The sequence below is a fragment of the Pseudopipra pipra genome, chromosome 17, assembly GCF_036250125.1.
Source record: "Pseudopipra pipra isolate bDixPip1 chromosome 17, bDixPip1.hap1, whole genome shotgun sequence".
Classification (NCBI taxonomy): domain Eukaryota; kingdom Metazoa; phylum Chordata; class Aves; order Passeriformes; family Pipridae; genus Pseudopipra; species Pseudopipra pipra.
The window spans coordinates 11,799,100-11,822,994 of record NC_087565.1 but is presented as its reverse complement, the minus strand read 5'-3'; the positions used below and the strand labels follow the sequence as shown (position 1 = coordinate 11,822,994).

Genomic DNA, 23,895 nt, shown 5'->3' with positions numbered 1-23,895 from the left:
AGGAGGCAGAAGCACTAAGAGAAGGAAGACACTGGTTTGAGATGAGCATTGGGATTGTCAGAAGCTTCATTTTGTTCTTGTGAGACACCAAATCAGCAGCTCACTGGTTTGAACCTTTCAGATGCCAGGCATGAGCAAGTCCAATTGCTCATAGTTTCAGCAGACCATATTGCAAAAATTCCTGCAACTCACAAATTTCTTGGGGGATGACAAAGTTTTATAGGGTTTAGACAGATATGTGAAGTTATTTAAACCAGTCAGAATGTTTATGCAGTGGAAAATTTGGGTTTGACTTTATGTTTATTATCTAAAAGTTTCAGTTGAAACCTGGGATCACTTAAAGTCTGCTGCAGATTCTGTATGAGTATGTGTAAAACTTGTGTGTGTGTGTATAGATATATATATATATGTTTTAAATATGACTGTCTTACAGTATCTAAAATCAGAATCAATTACAAAATCTGTTTTCTTGGTTTTGGGAACCCAGTAGCTCTGTGAGTTACATCACAGTATCATCATCACGTGTATGACACACAAATTGCTGCCACATAATGGAGAGAAACTTTACAAGGACATGTCATGACAGGACAAGGGGGAACGGCTTCAAACTAAAAGAAAGTGGGTTTAGGTTGGATATTAAGAAGAAATTCTTCCCTGTGGGGGTGGTGAGGCCCTGGCACAGGTTGCCCAGAGAAGCTGTGGCTGCCCCATCCCTGGAAGTGTCCAAGGCCAGGTTGGACGGGGCTTGGAGCAACCTGGGATAGTGGAAGGTGTCCCTGCCCATGGCAGGGGGTGGAATGAGATGATCTTTAAGGTCCCTTCCAACCCAAACCATTCAGTGATTCTATGATAATTTAGCCTGTTAATTTATAGGTGATCAGTGCCCACTTGAGTGTGTTTGCCCATAGAAGGCAGTACTGTTTTCTTTCATTAATAGATACATATCTTGAAATACCTCATTTTTATTGTATCAAAACAATTCCAGTTCTCTAAGGAGATTGTTTCTTTGTCCTTAATATTAGTTAAATATATTTGTGTACCAGAGAATACAGGATTGGTTAGTAAAAGCAAACTGAAACAAGACATTTGTAAACTTCTATTTAGGAGAAAATACCCTTTGACTTTGCCCCCCCAAAGGATTTGATTTTGGTCAGTTGTGATTTCATCTGGACAGTTTTAATTCCGGTGTAATCGTGACTTGCATTTCCCTGGAGTGAAGAATGTGACACTTCTCAGGCTTGTGTGTTTGAGCAGACAAAGCCTCCACTGACCCCTTAAATATAAGGCTGAATAAATAGGATCAGACAACCTGTCATGGGTGTACTGTAAATAAGTTCTTTAAACTGCTGTCAGTAGCAAAAAAGGAGATTTGGGGCTATGTATGGTCTAGGATTATTTCCTTCTATGAAAATTCAGCTCCTTATTCTGGATTAGGATTTAGGTTGTTACCTTAAACTAATTAAATAAAACCCCAAAGCCTCTTGGGCAGAGCATACCCAAGCTGTAGGATAGAATCAGCAAAAGGGATATTTGCACATTTGTTGCCCCATGTCCCTCCTGTGTCCATATTTAAGGTGGGACACAGCCAGGGGTTTTTGGGTTGTTTCATACATTCTAGGACCAGGTCATGTTTTTACTGAACCATAACTCTGACCAGTTTTCACAGTAAGATTTGAAATATTCCTTAGGAAGTCCTTATTTTAGGCTGCATATTTCAGGAGAATTTGAGCCAAAATGGACTGTCCAATTCCTAAACGTAACCCTCCTTTGGCTTGCCTTTATTTTCTGTCCTTATGGAGCAGATCTTTCTGAGCTTTCCTCTGCAGCCTGGAGGGATGTGCAGCTTTTAATGAGAGCTGAGAGTCTGGTGTGATCACAGATGTCTCCTGGTGAGACAGGAGAGCAGCAGAAAGAACAGCAAGATGCTGAAGGGAACAATTGCAGTGGATAGTCCTGTGTGAAACCTGGCCTGGCCTCAGGGGGGGTTGGTTTAATGGAATGATTTTGGGGGTGTAGGAGGTTCAGCTTTGTGAGCTCTCATTTTACACATTCTGGTTGTTTTTCCCTTTGTTCAGAAGTTATTGGGAACTTGGAATTCCACAGTGAAACTCAGTGGCAGTCACTGCACCTTTCTGGTGCATTCTATGGCACATGGGATTTCTGGGTTTCATGAGATAAGAGAATTATGTTAAAATACCTTCAGGTGTACCTTGGAATCCATGCCATTCCAATAGCTTGGAAAATAACAGGAATCTGGCCAGAATTTCAGGTTTATAGCAAGAGCCACCTCCAGGAAAACCAAGTCATTTCCATTTAATCCTCATGAACTGTCCTTAGCCCCGTGTGTGCACAGAGTGACTGTGCTGAGTCTGGTTCCCACGTGTGCTTATGGAATTTGTGTTCAGAGCAACCATGAAAGTGACCACTTGAACCCTGCAATTGCATTTCTAAGCAATTCCTAGTGTTTGGGGAGTCTTCAAGGATTGGATTTTAAAGTTGTGCAGCAGACTGAAGTTTGTGTTTCCCTGTTTTTCCCTGTCTTGACCGTTGCTGCTGCTTTTGAGACTCCTCGTGCCTGGCGGGAGATCTGTAACACCCTGGGCCACATCTGCTGTGAACCAGCTTTTCAGAGGAGCCCTTTTCCAGTTATGAAAGGGAAAACATCACCTCTTAAGTTCTAACTGACTGCCAGGGCTTGGTTTGTGGCACTGCTCAAACACGTATCAAAATGTTCCGGAGAGAATTGTTGAAAAACTGTGGTAGAAAACGCTTGCTCACAGTGACGCAGAAAGCTCATGCATACCCCCAGTGCTCAGCTCTAAATATGGAGTGATGCTTGAATTGGTAATGAACTATTTGCATTTCAGAGTTTGATGAAGCGTGATTTATCATTAGACAATTTGCTCATTGTCTAAATATTCCAAAATTGTGGCGTTCTCGCATTGGCGCTTCCCCTGTTTATTGTTATTTGTATTAATAGCTCTGACATCTTTCTTTCCATTTCAAAAATGTCAAGGCACTTAACAGGCAAAAGTAAGTCTCATTACCCATGTTACTGCCGTGGCAAAGTGAGGGAAGAAAGAGGTGAGGGGATTTATACATGGTGACACCAGTCAGTAGTAAAGTGAAACACAACCCGTCTCCAGCTCACTATTTATCACTCACCACCCTATACAGCTCCTGGAAAAAGTGTAAGAAAATGGTAGCTCAGTACAAAAACCAGCACAAATACTTTGTATATTGAAAAAGAATCCTAGAGTTCTTATAAATCTAATTATGTGCTTTTCTTTTTTTCTCCTTTTGGATATTTTGTTCATCTGATTGGCCGTCGATATTTAGAAGAAATGCCTATTCCTACTCCTATTACTTGTAAGTACTTGGCTGGGGATGATGTTTGTTGAGCATGGTCACCCTGTGGTAGTTCTGTGCTTTGTGGTATTCTTTTCTTTTATCACTTTATTTTTACCATTCCATTTATCCTTGTCTTTCCAGCAGCTCGTGTTTAGTTTTCTCAGTTGCACACTGTTGTGTTTTCCCTGTTCTCCCATTGCACCTGTAATTGTGCCTGCAAACACATTAATGTCCATATATCAGTGATGGTTTATAGCTCTTCAAATTGAATATTCTTCTTAGGTTGGATAGTAGGAACAATTTCTTCTCCAAAAGGGCTGTCCAGCACTGGCAAAGGCTGCCCAGGGCAGTGGTGGAGTCACCATCCTGGAGGCATTTAAAACACATGTAGATGTGGCACTTGGGGACATGGTTTAGTGATGGACCTGCCAGTGCTGGGCTAACAGTTGGACTCGATGATCTTTGAGGTCTTTTCCAACAGAAATGATTCCATGATTCTATAAATGCTAATGGGACAGATCCGGAGTGTCCCAAGTGCACCTTTTTAACATTCCATTGTATGTAGCCAGACTTCAGGAAAATTCACACCTGAAAGATATTGTTGGGAAGCCATGGGTATAAGCTTTTTAAAAATTCCAAGATTTCTGGCAACTACAACTTGACAGGATCTCAGCAAACGTCCCTGTTGCTGGAGTTGCCAGGTTCCCAGGGTTGGTTTAGATGGCTGGGTTATGAAGTGGTTCAGATATTCAGATCTAAATCACCTGTCCAGTCCTAACGACGAGGCTGCATAATTAAGGCAATTTTTAAGGCACATGAAAATGCTTCACACATCGGTGTTTCCAGAGCCATCTGTTGTCTAAAGACTGAGGGGCTGGAAAGTAATCGGGGCCAAGCTGTTTCTGCTGGGATAATAGTTGTCTGAGGATCAGGAGGAGGAGAGGACTAGATCAATGATCTGAGGAAAGAGTCCCGGAGAACTGAGTTGGATGCTTTGCTGCCCTCAGAGGGTTGGGAGGGGTGGAAAGGCAGCTGTTACTGCTGAGAGGAACAGCTCTGCCCTCTCCATCTCTCAGAAGCAGCAGCCGTGTCACTGCCTTCCCCCTTTTCCCGGGAGCACAACCTGCCACACTTGTCAGGGCTCTGAAATCCAGAGAGTTGTCAAAAGGGCCCTGCCAGTTCCTCCTGCTCTGCTGCTCCAGCAACCACATCCTTTGCCTGTTCCTACAGTTCCTCTTGGTCTCGGGACTTTGTCCTGGAGACACAGCAGGAGGGTGCTGAGCAGGTCAGCAAAAGGAGCATGTTAATGTGCTGCCATTTGAGTTCTTCTCCACTTGAGTTGCTTCACATCCAAAGAACGGGGACAGGAGTTAAATCTGAGGATCCCTACGGGGAGGGATCTTACTTTTCAATGACCTATCAGAAAATTATTGAAAGAGGCACCTTCCCCACTCCCTGGAGCACCTGAGGAGCATTAGGACACCATCACGAGCCTTGACTTTGCCCAGTGATGTCACTGTAAATGCAGAGTAACTCCAGTTCCTCTAGACCTCACTCTGCTTCTCTAAGAATGGAATTTGACCCTAAGAAGTCAGATTAAAGAGAAGTTTAACTAACTAGGGGATGCTTTTAACACATGGGTGCTGCTAGCTGTTTGAATTTCCTGGTACAACCTTTCCTCTTCTGCACACTTCTCATATTTTACTGTTCTGGTTTCTTACAACCAGTAGCACCATTGCCTGAAAAATTCAGTCCCAGGTTTTGCATTATAATTTTGTCTTCTTCCAGCAGACACCATGTGGTCAGAACATTCCCTGCTCCCCTATATTTTGAGATTTATATATTTAAAAAGATGAATCAACCTCTGAGCCCTCTGTGACCCATTTTACAGCAGCACCACATTGTTTTAAGCAGTCAGCTGAGGATTGCTCTGCTGGAGCAACCACAGGGATCCTTAAGGGGTCTCTTTGCTCTCTTGTAATGGCTTCTGGGGATCAATTTGCTAGAACTCTTTTTTTCTCAGGGAACAGTACAGTGACTCAGGAAAAGTGAAGAGAGGAACCTGAACAACAGTCAAGGAATATTCCAGTAGCGAGGGAAGAAATCAGGAGAATCCATGAAGGAGCAAACAGTGAAGTTTTACTGAGTTTCATGTTTCAAGGTTCACATGAAATAGGGTGTTGCATTGTGATTGCAGATGAAAATCTGAAGTTGCTAAGGACTGTGCAATTCTTAGCAAAGCTGATAGAAATTGCTACAGCCTCCCATAAGCTGAGAGGTTTGATTCAAGTTTATTTGAAATGTTGTGAAAATAAGAGCAGTAATATGTATATATATTTTTTAAATAGAATTGGTTTCCATGCTATGACTTTGTATGAATGTTTTAGTTCTGAGGCAAAATTCTGTTGAATGAGTTACCAGCACTGAAAAGCAGGTTCTCAAATAGATCTGCTGGCAGACCTTTAAATGTGACCATATGGACTACATGACTTTATTTTTGGTTTCAGTTTCTGGACTTCAAAGTTGTGTTTCTCAGAGCAGTTCTTGTCTACTTTCAGATAATTCCTCTCAACGCTTTGTCATCTGCTATACTGGCATTTCTTCTTGTTAGGAACCAAAATCTTCTTGTTAGGAAGGTCAAAATCCCCAACCCTAACTCTTCTAAACAGTTCTTAGTGATAACTCTATTAAAGCCACAGAGAGTTATGTCATAAGTAACTGGTTTTTACAGAGACAGGCCACAGCACTGTGGTAATTGGAGTTCTGCCTTCAGCCAGTCTTGTGTTCTGCTGCAATCCAGGGCTTAAAATCTGATTCTGTAAGATGGCTGAGCACCCTCAGCTCTGGTGAAACCAGTCACAAATATTCATTTATAAGAGCAGCTCTTTTGGTTATTTTTGGTATACGTAGTTATGGGATTTTTGTATAGCAACACTTGATTGAAAACTTGCTACAACATGTAGGAACAGGTGAAAGAGAAGGCCATAAAGGTCTTTTATAATATGCTTTAAGTGGAAATACAAACCCAGGAGGCCTCAATTCCTAACTTGTAACTCATCATATAGTGTCCTTCAATTTACCCACCATCAAAAGCTGGTTCCTTATGATTTGAGATCCTGGGACAGAACTTGTGTTTGTCCTGGGAAAGGGGAGCTGTGGAATTAGGAGTTCCTGTCCTGGTGCACTCCTTTCACCCCTGTCCCCAGGGTGATGCCTGAGCCTTTTCAGAGGAGTTACTCTGTATTTACACCAATACAAACGGTGTCTAAGGTTGGTACAGAATTGCTGGCTGTCTCTTTGCACTTTAATTTAATGGGCAGTGCAAGATATCAACCCATCCATGTCTGAAAGCTTTTGGTTTTTTTTTCCTGGCTGAAGCTGTAAAACACGGGCAGCAATTCATCCATTTTACAGGAGGGTTTGCCTTTAATGACAGGCACCTCGTTTGCAACAGTATTTTCAACTGCAGCAACTCCTATCATGATTTTATTGTTTCCTCACCAGAAAAAGGAATGGAAATGTTTTCTCTGTGTGGGTTGTTTGTTTTGCTTTGTTTCTTTCTCCTGGGCTCGGTAATGGCTGCAGAATGAAATTTAATCAGGAGAGATATCAGACCAGGGAAGTGTTTCTGGAAATACAGAGATTCATGTGTGTGTTACAAGCACTCAGTTTATTGTTATTTATAAGAGAAGGGCACTCAATGGCCAAGATGATGTTTTACTTTTCCCCTGAACTGGCCAGAACTCCTTGGACATTATTACAACATAGGAAGCCCCTTCAACTCCCATTGCAATTTCTTACCAGTTTTAATTGTTGGATGGTTTCAGCTGGGAGGAATTGTCAAAGGTTATTAAGCTAAATTTATACTTACTTTTTTTTTTTTTTAATAACAGGGTTTGTGCTGAATTTATTTCCACTGTCTGTGGGACATTTGAAAAGAAAAAAAAATCTCATTATTTTATTTATAGGCATACCTCTGTATAACCACATTAATACAGAAATATCTCCATATATTTCCATGGATGGTGGGATCTGCCTGCACAGGTCAGCTTGCTAAATCAGGATTTTAAGAAGAAACACTCCTGTAAGATGCTTTTCTCATTAAATGCTGGAAAAACAGAGTTGTTAATCAGTGGCTATGCCAGTCTAATGAAGGCAAATTAAAAAAAAATAATGAAAATGCAGAAAGTAGGTGAGATATTACTTAGAACGTGTCTGTGTGGTGATTGCAAGCCTAAACTTTGCAGGGGGCAGAGTTTGTGGCTGTCAGTACCAACACAGGCTTATATATATTGGATGGCTCTGACCTGTGTAAAGTTTCTAGGGTTGTAAGTAAATGTCCCCACAAAAAGTGGTTAAAAATTTGATCTAGTGAAGCTTGGATCATATTTCTCAAGACCCTCTGTTTGTGTGCACTCAGTATGAAATACTCAGAGCATATTTTGACTTCCCTCTGCATTACTTCACTTTCTCTTTTCAAGTGATGTTTGCTCTGTAAGTAACAATGCTCCTTGCTCTTCACTCCACCTGTACTCCCTGTGTTCCTGAGGCCAGGAATGCTCCTCAGCCCTGCTGAGGCTGCAGTCAGTGCAGGGGGAGCAGGTGAGGAGGTGCAGATTGAAGGAGGACCATCAGAGCAGGGAGGAGATTCCCCAAGCATCGGAGCGATGGAAGGCTCTGAACTCTCGCTCCACTTGCTCTGTTTACAGATCTTTAGTGACCAAGACTTCACAGCCTGTCTGCCCTGTCAGTTTGAGAGACAGGCAGCTTTTCCTGCATGGAGTTGTCCCCGAGTTTCAAATGAACTGCCCTTCCCATAGCTGAGCCCTATTAGTTACTCCCTCGCCCCTGCAGACAGTGAGAGCAGCTCCCCTGTGGTGTCTTTTCATATGTTTGAAGACCTCTTGACCCTATTTGATTTCCTTTTCTCTAGATTAAAGACCCATATTTCCTTTGGCCTTTCCTTGTAGATCATGTTTTCCAGCTTTACCTTCCTTGTCCTCCTCTGTGTGTGTCCCTTTGGCACGTGTCTTACTTGAAGTGCAGTGTTACAGCAGAGCCCTCTCTGATCCTCAGTCACACCAAAAGGATCACCCAGGCCTTGCAGATTGTAGTGCCATGTATAATCCCTCCCTTATTTTTCACACCAGCTTGAAACTGTTCTTCTAAACTGAATTTGTGATCTACCACAGGTTTAGGGGATGGAGATCCTGTTCAGTAGATCTTCTGTTTAACCAGTGCTCCCTTTTATTTGTATGGCTCATCACAGCCTGCCTTAAATTGCTGCAGATTTCCTCATAAATAATGTGTGTGCTCCCAGCAGTTTACTATGCACAGTTCTGCAAAAGGAGTTTTATTTTGTGGCTTTTTGAAACTGCTTATTGAAAACGAGGGCAATGTGCAATTCGTGTCTGTGGGAGGAAATTTCACGTTTAACTTGGGTGATCTATACCTAATGTCTAAATTACCTGTGCATGCAAATCTACATTACAGTGTATATAACCCATCCCTGGGAAACATCTAAAATTAAATCTGTCAACGTAAACGTATGAGAGTTCTGGAGGAGTGGCAGTTACAGCTTTAACATTCATGTAGAATTGATAGAAAAAGTTAAAGAAGAGTTTGAAGCTGTTTTTAAAAAATAATCCCTGACACTTATCCAAACCTCTGCAAAACGGGGATCTGATCCTGCAGATACATCCAACAGAAAATATTGCTTGAGCTCTCTGATTAATGCCCGTGGCATTAAGTGGTTTGTGCTCAATACCAGGTTTGCATTCCTGGAGTGTTTAAGTGGAACTCCAGCAATTTTAATGTAGTGCTTCAGATTTTACATCTAGTTTCTGATAGGAGTAGAAGTTTCAAAAATAACTGAATCAAATCTCCATCTTTTTTTTTCCAAAACCCACACTCAGTTGAGGTTCACTGCCAATAGTTTTATCCTTGCTTTAGTGGGGTCACCATCAACTGCCTGATGATACAGCTGATTTCATTTTTTTTTTTTTAATGTCGAGCATCTTTCTATCTCATCCCTCCTGTGTGTGTGTAGTGCTTCTAAACACCATCTCTCCATTTACAAGCCCTGCAAGGGGCAACCCACTAAACTCCATCCACAGACTCCTGTTTTCTTCTTCACACATTCCCCTTAAATGTAACCCGGCCATTAATATCACCTTATTCCCGTGCTGACATTTCAGTCTCTTCACCCTGTGTTGATTGTAGCACTCTTCTTCCCAATATCTGCCTGGGCCTTTATTTCCTCCCCTTTTCAGCTGCATAATGCATGAGTGGGGAGGTGTCTGCTCGGTGCCTGGTGTCAGGCTGTGCTGGGCACACTCTGGGCACCCGTGATTGACACTAATGCTCCTGGAGCAGCTTCATCGGGGTGTTGCAGGGCTGTGTTCAGGGGAGGCTGGTCAGTGGGGAGAGCAGGAACCCTGTCACTGATGTGGCTTGTCAGTGATCCGCAGAGATCTCTATTTTTGGAAGCAGCACTTCTAGATGAATGCTTTCCCAATTCCTAAGGCATTTTTGACACGCTGGGAAATAAACCTCTACCTAGCTGCGGGTTTAAGTCACATCCTTAACATTCTGGAAAGTGCTAGTCATTTGATTTTATAATCCTTTCTATGAATTATAATGATGGCAAGGACCAAATAGGCTTAGTCCTGTGCTGCCACTCTCTCCAGACACGGAACGGTGGCAGAAAAGGCACGTTCAGAAACCGAGAGCCCCTTGATGTGTCTGGCGAGCTTAGCTCTGAAATCCTCAAAAGGGATCTGTCTTCCTTTTCCCTCTAAATTTAGGTGGAGAAGTTTTACGTTCTTGGAATAGAGAGGGAGAAAGGTGGAAAGTGATAAAGAAAACTGTAGCATTTTTCAGGTGCAGAAGCGTTTTGTGTTCCCTGGTCCCCCTGTGAGCTCCTGCGCAGGGGCGGCCGGTTTGTGTGGGCGAGTTAGGTTGGGACCTTTAAACTCATGTCACCTTTTCTTTTTAGGCATTCAAGCCAATGTTTTAGGGGCCTCTCTGTCTTCTACAGGACCAGGTAGAACTCCTTTGCATAGGGCTGTTGTAAGCAGGCCTTTGGGGACTAATGGGCTTGGGTTTGGGGTTATTTTTTTTTTCCTGCCTAGGACATGCAGAAATGTTGTTGCTCAAAGAGAAAACAAGTTTGCCAATTCCAGCTCTTTGTAGCCTGTTGGCATTTCGGAAAAAAATACCAGGCCGTGGGGACTTACAGATAATAATTGCCACAAATAATTGCATTTGAATTTAAAAAGGAAGTCGCCCTTCTTGACTCACCATTTTTAAACCTCAGCAGTGGTCGTCTGTAGGGGCTCACCCCAGCAGTCCAGAGTGCTTGTTATTAAAGACTTCTGCATTTTGGATTAGTGTTTCCCACTGAGAGATTTTAATTCCTGTTGCCAAAAGAATTCACACAGGCATGTGCTATTAGCAAATTTGAAGGATTATGGAACCACATAGCAGAGTTAATACACTTCAAGACTATTGTAGTTACCACAGGTACCACAGCACAAAAAATACGGGCTCCCACGTCTGCAGCTCTGTGCTAACGTTGCCCAACACTGGAAGCAAAGCTTTTAACATCATTAAACACCAGCTTTTTGCTTCATCACTCAAGGACTGTTCCCCTTTGTATCTTCATCTGCAGGAGTGGGTGCACCATGGGGGTGTGGGGAGATCTAAATGTGCCCCCTGTGGTTTTGTACCCAATTTGAACAGCTCTGGGTTTGGATTGGAACCACTAATTGTAAAAGGCTGAACCCCAGCTGGAGGAGCAGATGAAACATGTGTTTGTTCTAAAGTTTGCAGCAAACATTCGAGTTTTCTCCATAAATCTGTGCTCTCCTGATCTGGATTATCCACTTGCTTTAAAAAAATCTTTTTCCCACAGACACAGGCAAAGGTTTTAGCTGTCTTTGACCCTTCGTTGCAAACGAGTGTGACTGGCCAAGCTGCCCATCTCCTGAAGGCTGGGGCTCAGCTGTGTGCTTGAACTTGCTTGGAAATGCCACTCTGACATGTTCTGTGGATAAATAAAGCCCGTTAGGCTATGCTGCAAGGAGTATCTTTTTTAAGAATCTAATGAAGTTTAAAAGACAGGTAGCACTTACCATAAGCCTGTAGTCTTAGAGAAGAAAAACCTCTTTGCACAATGATTTAGTCATTAGGATTTTTTTTTTTTCTTCTTTGAGTCGGAGGAAAGAGAGAAATCTAAAGCTCCTGCTTACAGTAATCTGTTTTTCTCCCTTTTATTTTGTTTTATTTTCTTATCTAGGGAAGTCGTGTAAGCAAAGTTCTTTGCTGGCGCCAGGGATTTGTGTGATATTTTTTCAAGGTGTGGATTGTAGAATGTCACACATTCATTTTTAAAGGGTTTTGCTCTCTGATACAAGTGAAGCACAGGGCAGTCAAATGTCAGTGGAAGCTTAGCAGCTCACTTTTCCTGCTTCTCTCCATTTTCTTATTATTAACTGTGTTTGCAAAAGAGGAGCCTCTTATGCTCTCAGCTCTGGGAGTGTTTTCAGAGCAGGCAGCGTTTCTGCTTTGGCCAAAGTTTTTGCTGTCTCCTCAAAATAAGAAAATACCTTTTTTTTCCTGGAGCACAGGCATATGTGGAGATTTCTAAAACAGTTTCAGCCTTTAATTTGCCCCTCCCCTCACTGGCTATGGATCCTCAGTGCAGTTTGGGTGTGTATCAGAATTCAGGAGGCCGCTGCCCTCATTGCTGTGATGGGGACAGGACAAAACTCTGCTCCAGCTCTCAGGTCGCACAGAGACAGGTCCCTGGAGCACTCTGAGAAAACCCCTGGTGCAGACACCCCATGGGATGGATGCAGATGTCCCATCACCTCCGAGTGAGTGGTGCTGATCACTGCCCCCATCCCGAGCCCTCTGCTCTTCCTGGAGTGGTTTCCACCCCCTCCAGGGGCTGTACCTATGCCACCCTCTCCAAGGATGAGGTAGCACTCCCACTGCTGGGGTGATGCAGGTTTGTGCAACAGAAGTGTCTGGGAGGGTCAGCTGAGCTCAAAGATGTTTGTTGTGCTCCACAACAGTTACATTCAGAAGTTGTGGGCTCTGCTCTCGTGCAGTTTGTCAAACGCCCTGCATGTCTGACCGAGTGGGGTAACTGTGGTTTGTCAAAATATTTTGTCATTGCTTCGTTTTTAATGAGGGAAAACTGACCTTGGTTTCTCCCCTCTCCAAACTGCCCCAAAGGAAGCTGGCCAAGAAGCAGAAGGAGACTCAGACCAGCACACAGAGGGAGATGGGTCCCGTGGCTACTTCTGACAAGACCTCCACCAAACTCAGTGCTGTGCACAATGAAGATGCTTTTTCTTCCAGCTGCCAAGATGTTAATGGATTCAGTAAGTTTAACTTGCTTGCAATGGATATGACCCCCTTGGAGAGCTCTGGGTTCCTAAAAGGACCTCTTCCTATGGGCACAATGTTGAGGAGTTAGGAATGGCAGTGATAGAGATCATTGCAAAATCTCCACAGAAATCTGGAATGTCTCTGACACTGCCCCTGTTTTAACTGTTAGACAGGTGGAGAACATTCCTGCTGGCTCTAAATCTACTGAGAATAATTCATAGTCTGTTCTAATAACTCCATCAGACAGTTAAAGAGGCACATGTTTATTTGTTCCTTAGAAATATCTTTTCCTTTGTGAGTAGGAGAGTCAAATCAAATCACTTAGCTGACTTGTAGGATGAAATAACATTTTCTGTATGAAATGGTTATGAAAGAAGGCATGGTCTCCTGGCTAGAGAACTGGAATGGAAAGACAGCATTTCTTCTTTTTGTCTGTGTCTTTGCTTTATTCTTCACCCAGGTTCAGTAAAACTGATCTTAGTTAACACTTGTAAACCACTCAGACCTCTGTAGCTCAAAGAGTTTTGTGGGTAAAGCAGCACAAAGTCATCCTTTAGCCTCTCTAGATGCAGGCTGAGTGCATGGTGGATTGCATGGTGGATTTGTAAACTTTTTTTCGTATTAAATAAATATAAACTTAGACACTCTGGGCATGTCACTCCTTCTTTTGACACTGAGCCTGCTAGTTTGGACAGGGAACAGCTCTAAAACTCAAGTGTGTACTAAAACTCTTGTCTTTAGTGAACTGGTTTTTTCCCCTAATTACTAACATGGATGTACTCATGGTACAAAATGTGTTTTATCACTGCCACTGATTTCTTGTAATCTCAGATTGAGTGGGACAGTCTGAGTGAATTCTTCCTTTCCCTCTATCTGTAGGTCATGTCAAATTCCATCTGCACATGTTGGTGCTGCCACTCTGGGTAACTCACCCTGAGATGGATAAATAGGTGTTTGGGACCGTCAGGGCCAGCAGTGAACACTTTCCTCTGATATTAAATTGACTTCAGTCAAGATCTAATTTTCTCAGGCTCTGAGTAGCTCTATCTGCTGAGGAGGCAGCAGGAGTTGTCTGGGGTTCATATATTTGAGAGGCAGGAGAGCAGCAGACACTGCTGGAGCAGCCACCCCGGAGCAGCCAGGGCAGCTTGGCTGAAAGGTCTGGGGAAAATGAAGTGTTTAACACTTCCTTCAGAATCTGGATTTTCAAAAGTCTGGGGGTTCTTTTTCCAACCAGAGACAAGCTTGAAATGTGACCTCATTTCTTTGCCTTGGTATTTTGACAGACTAATTAAAACAGCTGAGTCATTTGCTTGAAATGGCAACTATAGAATATATGCTGTATCAAATTTGGTGAGAAAGCATCCCTCCAGGTTTTCTCTTCTTTAAATCAGTTAGACCTTTGCTTCTCTGACATCACTGCAGATTTTACCAGTCTCCCCCTGTAACACAACCTGAGTCAATCATGGGTTGACTCTTTTTGGATTTTTCTCTCTTTATGTCCATGAGAAAGAATTATTAATGAGCCTTCATGATTTCTCCAAATTTTTATCTGCCAAGTCCAGGATGCTGAGGTGTTGGAGGTAAGTTCTGTGCAGTAATGTGCACGTGCTGATACAGGAATTTTATGGGTAAAAACCTTCCTTAAAAGAAAAATAAAATTGCATAATAAAGTTTAATACTTGAGGGTTTCTATGCAGGCCTGCTTTGGAATAACATAATAAGATTAATTCTTAACCTTCCTGCTAACTAATAGAGTTTTACTGGGGGTTATCCATCCTAACTGGTGAAATCAACTGTCTTAAGCAGCAGTCAAAGTCATTCTGAAATTGTCTCTTTGCCCCCAGTGGTAAATAGAATTTGCAGGTATCTCCTGATGGGAGATACCCCATGATCTCCTCTCCATGCTGCCCCTCAGCTCTGGGAGCCTGACTTGGCTGCAGCAGTGACATGGAAATACCCCCCTCCTTCTTGAAGAAAAGTCCACCAAGAGAAGCAAAGTGTTCTCAGTCCCAGGATCACCTTGGGAGCTCACAAAAGCAATTAAATAGAACATGCCAACTTGCTAAGTAGGATCCCTCTCAGTTATTGAGTGACTTGCAGACAGGTTTATCTCCAGAATACATGTCCTTGCAGGGTTTGTGCCCTTCCCTCCAGTTTTTGCTTTCTGTCCCAATAATTTTGATAATTTTGCAGGCAGAAGAAATTCAGTGAGTCCCTGTAGAAGCTTTTCTGTTCCCATGGTCCCTCCAGCTTGGCCAGGGCTCTGCTCCCATGGCAGGGGGACTTTTGCTCTCCCTGGATGAGCCCTGCCCACCCTCCTGCTGTAGCTTCCCTGTCACACTGCCCTGTCACCTCCAGCAGCTCTCAGAGGTGCTGCCTGGTGCTCTCCATCATGAATGAGATCAAAAATGAACAGCTGCCCTTCTGCTTCTCAGCCCCTCCTTCTCTGAGGAGGCACCAAGACCTCAGGTCTTGCTGGAAGTGGTAGAAAATTGGGCATTTATCTTTCCTGGCCTGAAGCAAAGCCCCTCATCCCTCCTTCCATTCTGCAGTGTTAGTTGTTATCCAGGCAGGATTCTTATTGATGCATACAGGGGTCTAAATTAAAGAGATTTTTTTGGACTCAGCCTCTGTCTCTGACACCATATGGAATCAGAGAAGGTGTTTGCTGCAACATAAATTATTCCATGGCTGTTCCAGCTTCTCTGGTTTTACTCAGGGATTATGTGGAGGTGAAGCAGGCTCATTGTAGTTGTTCGTTTCCTCCAGTATCATGCTTTTTAAAAAATAAAAATACATCCTAAATCCCTTAGAGGTAGATGAAGGTCCTTGGGTGTTGGAGTGTGCTCTTTGGTGTGCAGGAACATCTGGAAAGCAGCACAGTCACACGCAGACGTTGGTCTGTGCAGGGTTATTATGCACCAAGATGGCAAATTGGAGGCAAGATGGGCCTAAATTGTCCCCCAGTGACCAGGAGGGTGTGCAGGGGGGTGTCACCCCCCAGAAATCTCGTGCAGTTGGGCAGGGATGGGAGAAGCAGCAGTACAGGAGCTCAGCAGTGATGCACTGCTGATGTGTTCTGCTCTTCTGGCTGTGCTGTGCTAAAATGCCACGGAGCAGGCTTGGCCAGGAGAATTCCATGGCCCCAGCAGAGCCATCCTGACATCCTGGCAGGGGTTCTGGCAGGAACTGTTTGAGTCTGAGGATTTAATGCCTTAAAATGCAGCCAGTTTTGCTAGAAAGTGCCTTATGAAGGTGTGCTTAGCTTCTGTAACATCTCACTTTGGGAGGAGACCCCTTTCCAGCCACCCTTCAGGGGTGAGGCTGATAGAGATGAGGTCTGTGGCTTTAGTGTTCCAGCATTTTTGAAGTGGGGGAGCTGAGTTTTGCAGTAGTAGACACTACTACACAGTTACCAAGTTACTCTGCTTTTATTTAGGAGAACAAGATGAGAGGAAGATGTAGGCAAGTGGCACTCAGGATGTTAAGGATCCCTTTGAACCAAGAAACATATAAACTCACACCTTTCCATATCCTGAGTGTTTTTGTGATCAGTGACACGCAAAGGTCTTTAGGTTTACTCTGACTCATAAAAGACAAATACAGCAAGATCTGGTTCTTACTCCTACCCCATAGACAATTTTCACTCATAATCTGGTCACCTGCTAAGTGCAGTCCAAGGACTTGTAGTGTCATGAATATGAGGTGTTTTCTTTAGTACAAAAATTATTAAAAATAAAAAATAAACCCACATTTCATCAAAGGCGTAAAAGGAAAATATACTAAATTCCCTTTTACTGGTTTGCCTGGGATTTTTGTGGGGGTTTCTAGCACAAAAGAAATCTTATAAAAATGAAAAAAGAATAATTTTCAGACTAGGAAGAAACCTCCACCACTCTGCATGACTAGAGGGGTCTGCCATGTGGCCTCACGTGCCACTCCAGGGAATACAAAGAGAATTTTTAATGAAGTCTTAATCTCTACCCCGATATGAAATCCTCTCTGGACGTGTTCCCTTTGATTACAGAGCTGAGTGCTTGTAAGAACCTCTGGTTAGGAAGCAGCACTGTGTACACATTTCATTATACAAGCCACCACTTGATTGATTTGGGGAGGAAGTTCTCCAAAGTATTGGGAAACGTTGTTGCTGTTGTTTTGTTTTCTTTGTGATTTGTTTTGGGGGGGGGGGTATTTGTTTGTTTTAGGGTTTGTTTGCTTGTTTTTGGGGTTTTTGTTCATTTCATAAACCTCATGTGGTAACATTTTTAATCAAACTCACTGAAGGGAGGGGTTTATCTTCAGCTGCCTCAGTAATTTATCCTTAGCAGTTCTGGAGAGGCAATAAGACCCTGTGAGTTCTTTACACTCCCAAATTCCAGAAAACCTTCGGTCCTGCTCCAAGCCCTGAGCACTGACTTGCTCTGTGGTGCTGGGCAAACCAATTCCTCTGTTTAGATCTTATTTTATGTATCTACCAAAGTGACCAAGTTGTGAGTGTGGTAAGAGAAGGGTCTGATTTAGGCTGACAAACACAGAGCAAGAGGCCCCAGAGGAGAGAAGCTTTCTAGCTCTGGGCAGCTGGGGCAGAGCTCCAGCAGACTAAACTATGAAAAATTCAATTGTTTTAATGTGTTTTCAAGTGGTGTAAGTCTGAAAATATGCTGGGAGAACTCAGAGTGAGAGCAAGTTCATTTACTAGATGATTCTAAACTGCTCAGGAGGTAATTCTGACTTTATGGAACTCCCTAGACCAGCGACTTCTTTGGTTTTCCCCATAGAGTAACTCGAAGTTTTTAAGCGGTGTTTGCTCTAGAGATACAAAAATTGCTTCTGAAATTACTTTGATGTACACTGAGTTTTATCTACTTCCACTGGGCTGTGGAATAGTTTTTCCTGTGTTATCTGCTGTCATCTTTCTGATGTACTGAGATTTGTATTAGCTTGTTTCCCAACATTCTGAGGAGGAGATAAATAAATGCCTGTAACTCCAAGAGTGAATGCAGAGTGATAACAAAAGGATATGCCTTCAAAAATGATGGATTACCATAAGAATGTACATGTTTGCTATTGTAGGTATAAACCAACCTCATAAATTTACTATCAAGACAAAAATCTATCGTGAAGATGTTGAGCCTTTTCAAAATTGTTTGATTAATATGGAAATACTTGATTTTATTAATATGGAAATTTGTGGATTCTTGTCCTGAGAAATCTGTTGCTTTAATGGGAAAAGGCAGGGATGCTTGTCCTGCTGAAAGAACCCAACTCACAGGGGAAAGGATTATAGAGTTTGCTGTGAACAGCCCTGGCTCGAAGAACAAGTCCCTTTTAATCTTGTGCTGTTTTAGCCAAAAAATTGCTCCCCTGCCTGTGTATTTTTGTGGTTTATTTTACTGTTAATACTGACTTTCTGCAGTTTGTATTTTGGGGGTCATTTTTAAGAATATTTCTCCTAGAGATAAAACCATAAGTTTGCTTCTTTGGTTAAAAAAATTGATATTTAGACTAGAGACCTGTGAATGTAGCTGTATGTGTATCCCTTGTAGGAACATATTGATTTACAGTAACTATAATACTATATTTGGGGTGTGGAGTGCTTATATTAAAGAAAATCCATCATGATGACAATGTAATAAATGTAATATGCATGTCGAGATGAAAAATATAATTCATTTTGATAAGCCTTATATATCCCATATTACTGTGTTCTTTGAGGAACATTCTCCCTGTTCTCTTTCTCTCTCTTAATATATGTCTAAAGTCTTTTCCTTATGTCTTTCCTACCTAGCATCACCCTCTCCTTGTTCATTTTCTGTCCAAAGCAAAACCCTTCAGAGCAAATCTATGTTGAATTCCTACTACTCAGGTACTAGTGCCAGACTTTTCTTTCATTTCTAAATTTCCTTTGCTTTTTTATGTTTCCCAATATGACCTATAAGACTGAGGCTCCTGAGTGTGACCCACAGCTAACCTTGTTTTCGTTTTCTGTGACTTTTTTTCCCGTTGACCTTCTGTTGGTTTCCATTGATCCGTGTCGTGTGGGTGACCGGGATTCCATCTCAAAAGTATCATCAGACACTGTCCCATCGACCACGCTGTTAGGTAAGAAGACAGGTATGGTGTGTGGCACTGGAGAGCAAACACACTCATTGTATCCTGAAAATAACTTGGAGAGAGAGCACTGCTAAGTGTTTGGGTTCCAAAATCGCGATTAATCCTGGGGTCGTGTGTTAATTGGAAAGCTTTTGTTTCATTCCTGTTTTATTATTGTTATTAATTGGGTGTTGGGTTTTTTTAAAGGAAAGAACAGTTAAAAAATGAAGGTTTAGGAGTTCTAACAAGTATTTGGTGTTTCTTTTTGTGAATGAGGTTTGGGTTTTGGGCCAAATTTCCCCACACACAGCCTTGCCTGTGGCTTAGTTTTGACTCATGGAGATGGTTGTGCCTGTGCAGCCAGCACAGAATCACAGAACTGTTTGGTTTGGAAGGGATCTTTTTCATGGAGACAGGCTGGAAGAGCTGGAGGTGTTCAGAGAAGGCTTCATGGAGACCTTAAAGCCCCTTTCAGCACCTAAAGGGGTTCCAAGAGAGCTGGAGAGGGACTTGTGACAAGGGCCTGCCTGGAGTCACAGGACAAGGGGGAATGGCTTTAAACTGAAAGAGAGCAGGTTTAGATTGGACATTAAAAAAGAAATTGTTCCCTGTGAGGGTGGGGAGGCCCTGGCACAGGTTGCCCAGAGAAGCTGTGGCTGCCCCTGGATCCCTGGAAGTGTCCAAGGCCAGGGTGGACAGGGCTTGGAGCAACCTGGGTTAGTGGAAGGGGATTGGGACTTAGATGGTCTTTAGGTTCCCTCCTATCCCAAACCATTCTGATTCTCTGATTTATGAGTTCCTCTGCTATGAAGCAGAAAGATGATTTGTGGTTGATCAGAAGCAGGAAGATGATTTGTGGTTGATCAGAATCTCACCAGTGGTGTTTATCAGACCTGTCATTTTGGATTATCTGCAGTAAATGCTCCCTCCCAGACCCAGTAATGTGCAGTGACCGCCTTGAACATCACTCAGAACACGCTGAAGGGCCATCCTAGACCAGGATGGAATTACAACCAGTGGCTGTTCTTTGGCTTCCAGCCTGACAGCCTGGGCACAGAGGCTTGGAGGGGCTGCCACAACACACACATTCATCCTGTTGTCTGTCAAAAGCTGACAGCAATGGATGAGGCCTCTTGGGATGAGGTGGGCAGGGAAAGGAGTCCATTTTCCAGAAGGTTTGTTCTCATTTCCCAGAGACTCAATAGAAAAGTCCAAAGCCAGGTTTCTCTTTTGGCTGTGCCTCAAGAACAGGGCCCTGACCTGCAGTTTGCTGGAAGATGTGAAACTTCTCTGTCTTGCACTCAGCATCTGGGAAAACCTGATCATCGTTTGGGGGAGCTGTTTTCCCTCTCTGTCATGACAGAATTATGGTGTGAACTGCACATTTTATCTCCTGAAGCTCAAGGAGCAATGAACAGGTTCAATCTGTACTTCTCATGGCAAAGCAAAAGCCAAAAAAGCCCCCAAAACTCTAAAAATCCCAAATTTTAGAGAGGAAAAAGAAGAAATAGGAATTTAACTTAGGTATTCAAAACTCTTTTAAACTTTTACTAACCACTATATCTGAGTAAGAATTGATTTCCCTGCTTTACACATGGGATGCGAAGTTTAGAGCACTTTTAAGACCTGAATTACACTGACTGGTCACCACCCCAGTTCCACCTGAATTTAACAGGCTGTGAAATATTTCTTGGCACTGGAGAAATTTCTGTCTTGTGACTCGAAGACAAATTAAAACCTTGGTGTTCTGGCTTCTCAGAAAGATTCATCAGACCTTGGATGTTGCTGTATGAGCAAAATAAGTTTAATTTTTGATGTTCCTTAATATTCATTCCCAGGAAAGAGAAAGATATCTTAAAAGGGACATCAGTCATCCCACTACCAATATCCATCTCTGGGCTCTGCCTGCAGTTCAGCACTGTTTGTTCCCAGCTGTTGTACATTCTGCTAATAAATGTTCTGTATCTGCAGTAGTAGATGACTCCCTAGGCTTGACTGGGACAAGATTTGTTGATAGTAAGATCCAGGGGATTTTGGTTTTGCCTCTACCCTATGCCATGCTTGATTAATCCTTTCTTATGTAATGCATGTTTTTAGTAAGGTCATTTTCTCTTCCAGTCCTGGACAACTCTGGATTTTAAATGTTTCTCACAAAGACCTTCACTAGAGAACTGAATATCTGACACTGAGAAATAAAAGAGGTGGATGTTCACCTGAAGAGGAGGGAGCACAAGCTGAGAGGTTGTTTTTGGGAGAAAATGTTCATGGCCAGGACCTCTTGAGGATGTTCAGGAGATCTGATCAGTGCAGTCTCTCCCAGGGAACCAGCATGTCTTTCCTTTGCATCCACTGTCATCTCCCAGCAGTATGTGAGGACATTTAGCCTTTTTCTCATTTCAGGATCCTCACAACAGGAGCTGCTGCCCTCCAGAGAGGATGGGGACTGCAGTGCCTTGTAGCTGCTTGCAGATGGGCAGAACAAGCAGGGAGAGCCTCCTTGTCATGAAACTGGCTTGGCCTTAGAAAGACAGAGAAATTTTCCCTGGATTTCACTCTTATGTAGCTTGGATGGGCTTTGCCCATTCTTAACCAGTCTGCTGTGGGTGTATCCACAACCTGGTTTGAAGGACTCAGAGATGTTCAGAAGCCAATATTGCTGCTGTAGCAGCATTACTGGTTCTTTTAATTGTGGGATGAGTTATTTTTATGCAATGGAAGCTCAAAAATCAATGGCTTGACCTGTCCAGTTGTATCTGCAGCCTCCCAGGCCATGGCAGCCCCTGACAAGGAGCTGTGGGAGAGGCTTTCCCATCATTTCCCTGTGCTCAGGTTGGCAGCAGAAGGAGCAATGGAGGGGCAGACCCTTGTAGGGATCCTTGAGCTGAACTTCTCTTACATTTCTTTCTGCCTGCAGAACATCAGGTGGCTTGGAAAACTCTCTTTTCCAGCCATTAATGGCTTCTAGTTTCCTGTGGTGTTTTGAAGGTGCCAGTGGTTTTTCAGCTGTAACTAATGAATTGCTCTGAGAGGTGGGTAGGTCTGGCACCTTCTCCTCACCGAGGAGGCAAAGAGAGATTTGACTTGGCAAGGTCCACACAGCTGAAGAGCTGCAGTTATATTTGTCCCCAAATCTTTGCCCACCTCACCAAAGGAACTTTGTGCCTTTAACAGGATTTTTTTTCTAAGCTAACTGATGAAGAAAATGTGTGGAATGGTTTTTATACTATTAGATGCTCTTGCATAAGGTGTTTACCAAGCAAGTCTTAAAAATCTCTAGAACCTGGAGAAAATTACTTACTTTTTAAAAAAAATTATGGATATGTGGCTTCTTCACAGCCTTTGAAATGGAAGGTGTATCTTCTGTTCTCTGTCAAGCCTGCTATCAGAAGGCTTTTTGTTAAGGCTTTTCATAGCTCAGTTGATATCATTTGATAAGGGATGTTTTGACTCTGCTTTGCCATAGCACTGTTGGTGTTGTAGATAGTACATTATAGCTGGATATTTATCATATAACAAAACCTTGATGCACACAAAAAAGCAAATTATTTTTTCCAACTTGCACCATATCCCTGGTGTAAGGGCAGGAGGTATCAGCCATGCTGGAGTCATCCTCAGGAGATGTCAAGATGACAACCCTTACTCTGGTGTAGAGAGACTGGCTCTGTGTGTAATGAAATCCATCACAAACACCACTCAAAGCATAATTTATTTTGTGCAAAGGATGTCTTACCACATCTTATCGCTTGCCAAGGCTAAGAGAATAAAAATATAAGCAGAGATGATAGGCCTGTCGTTTCAGACACAGAAGGAATTTGTGGTTATTAAAGCAAAAGTTTTGAAAGAAACTTCTCCATGTACAGAAGATGACACGTTCAGCTTTGCTTTTAGTTGTCTGAGGCTTAAGTTGGTTTTCTGGTCAGGAGGCAACATCATACTCTGTGTCCAGATATCCATTTCTCTAACTGTGTTTACAAAACAAGATGATATCTATAAAAGCATCTAAAGCTTTAATCCCCAGAGGTGCCTGGAGGAGCAGGTCCCCTCCCAGCAGCCGTACTGGGATGTTGCACTGATCATACAGAGTCACTTTGAGACTGGGAATCTAATTCCTCAGCTGCTCTTCATCTTTATCTGTGACATCTGTGGAGAAGTTTATCAGTTTTTCTGTGGAGGGAAACATATTTATTTCCCTTGTCTGGGTAGCACAAAAGTATATAATACAAGATGGTGTAACAGCAATAGGCAGGCAATAGTATCTCACCCTCAGGGTTACTCATCAAATGGGGGAAGATTCCACCTCACTGGCCTCTGCTCCAGCTCCCCTCTGCCTGCTGGGCTCTGTTCTGTTTCTTTTGGCAAAATAAGACCTCAGAATTGAGTTCAACAAGTTCATGATTGTTTTCTCCAGCAAAGAGAGTCACAAAAAGCACCATTTCATAAGCAGGGAGAGTTTACAAATATGTGAAGTCAACGTTGTTAAATTTGATCCTCTGCAGTTACACACTAAACACGCAAGCTGAGATGCCTGAAATGTCTCCCAATCAGACTAGTTATGTGAGAGCCAGTGAATCATTAATTTAATGTCTTCTGCAAAAATTCAGGGTGTTCTGTGAACTCTTAGGCTGATCATAGAACGGTTTGGGCTGGAAGGAACCTTAGAGACCATCTCATTCCACCCCCTGCCATGGGCAGGGACACCTTCCACTAGAGCAGGTTGCTCCAAATCCCATCCAGCCTGGCCTTGGACACTTCCAGGGATGGGGAATCATGAATGTGCCAGCATCTGTGTTGGCAAAGGGCATATCTTAGTGTGGGAGTAAAAGTATTGCACTAGAAAGGGTTAACAAACAAGGGTAACAGACCTTGCTGTCACAAGCTGCTAATATTAGAAATTATCCTCTCATTACGAGTGTGTTTCCAGCAACAGGCAGAACACCTGTCTTATTTACAGCTGCACAAAAAAGAACTGTGGAAAACTGGAAATGGTTCTGGGAAGGAACCAGGACCCTGAGCAGCCTGCCCTAATGAGACTTCAGAAGCTCTCAATTG

General features: G+C 42.9%; 1 protein-coding gene across 8 annotated transcripts in view; it reads left to right on the top strand.

Annotated features, from left to right (window-relative positions):
- PTPRT (protein tyrosine phosphatase receptor type T) overlaps positions 1 to 23,895 on the top strand; it is a 467,492-nt gene that overhangs the window by 394,024 nt on the left and 49,573 nt on the right. For 3 of the 8 annotated variants that reach the window (XM_064674278.1, XM_064674277.1, XM_064674280.1), the window contains 5 exons: positions 3,340 to 3,369; positions 10,349 to 10,396; positions 12,595 to 12,743; positions 18,542 to 18,619; positions 18,820 to 18,855. In XM_064674278.1, coding sequence (XP_064530348.1) covers positions 3,340 to 3,369; positions 10,349 to 10,396; positions 12,595 to 12,743; positions 18,542 to 18,619; positions 18,820 to 18,855 — 341 coding nt within the window. The remainder of the gene's footprint in view (positions 1 to 3,339; positions 3,370 to 10,348; positions 10,397 to 12,594; positions 12,744 to 18,541; positions 18,620 to 18,819; positions 18,856 to 23,895) is intronic. The other 5 variants (XM_064674279.1, XM_064674283.1, XM_064674282.1 and 2 more) reach the window with 4 other exon arrangements.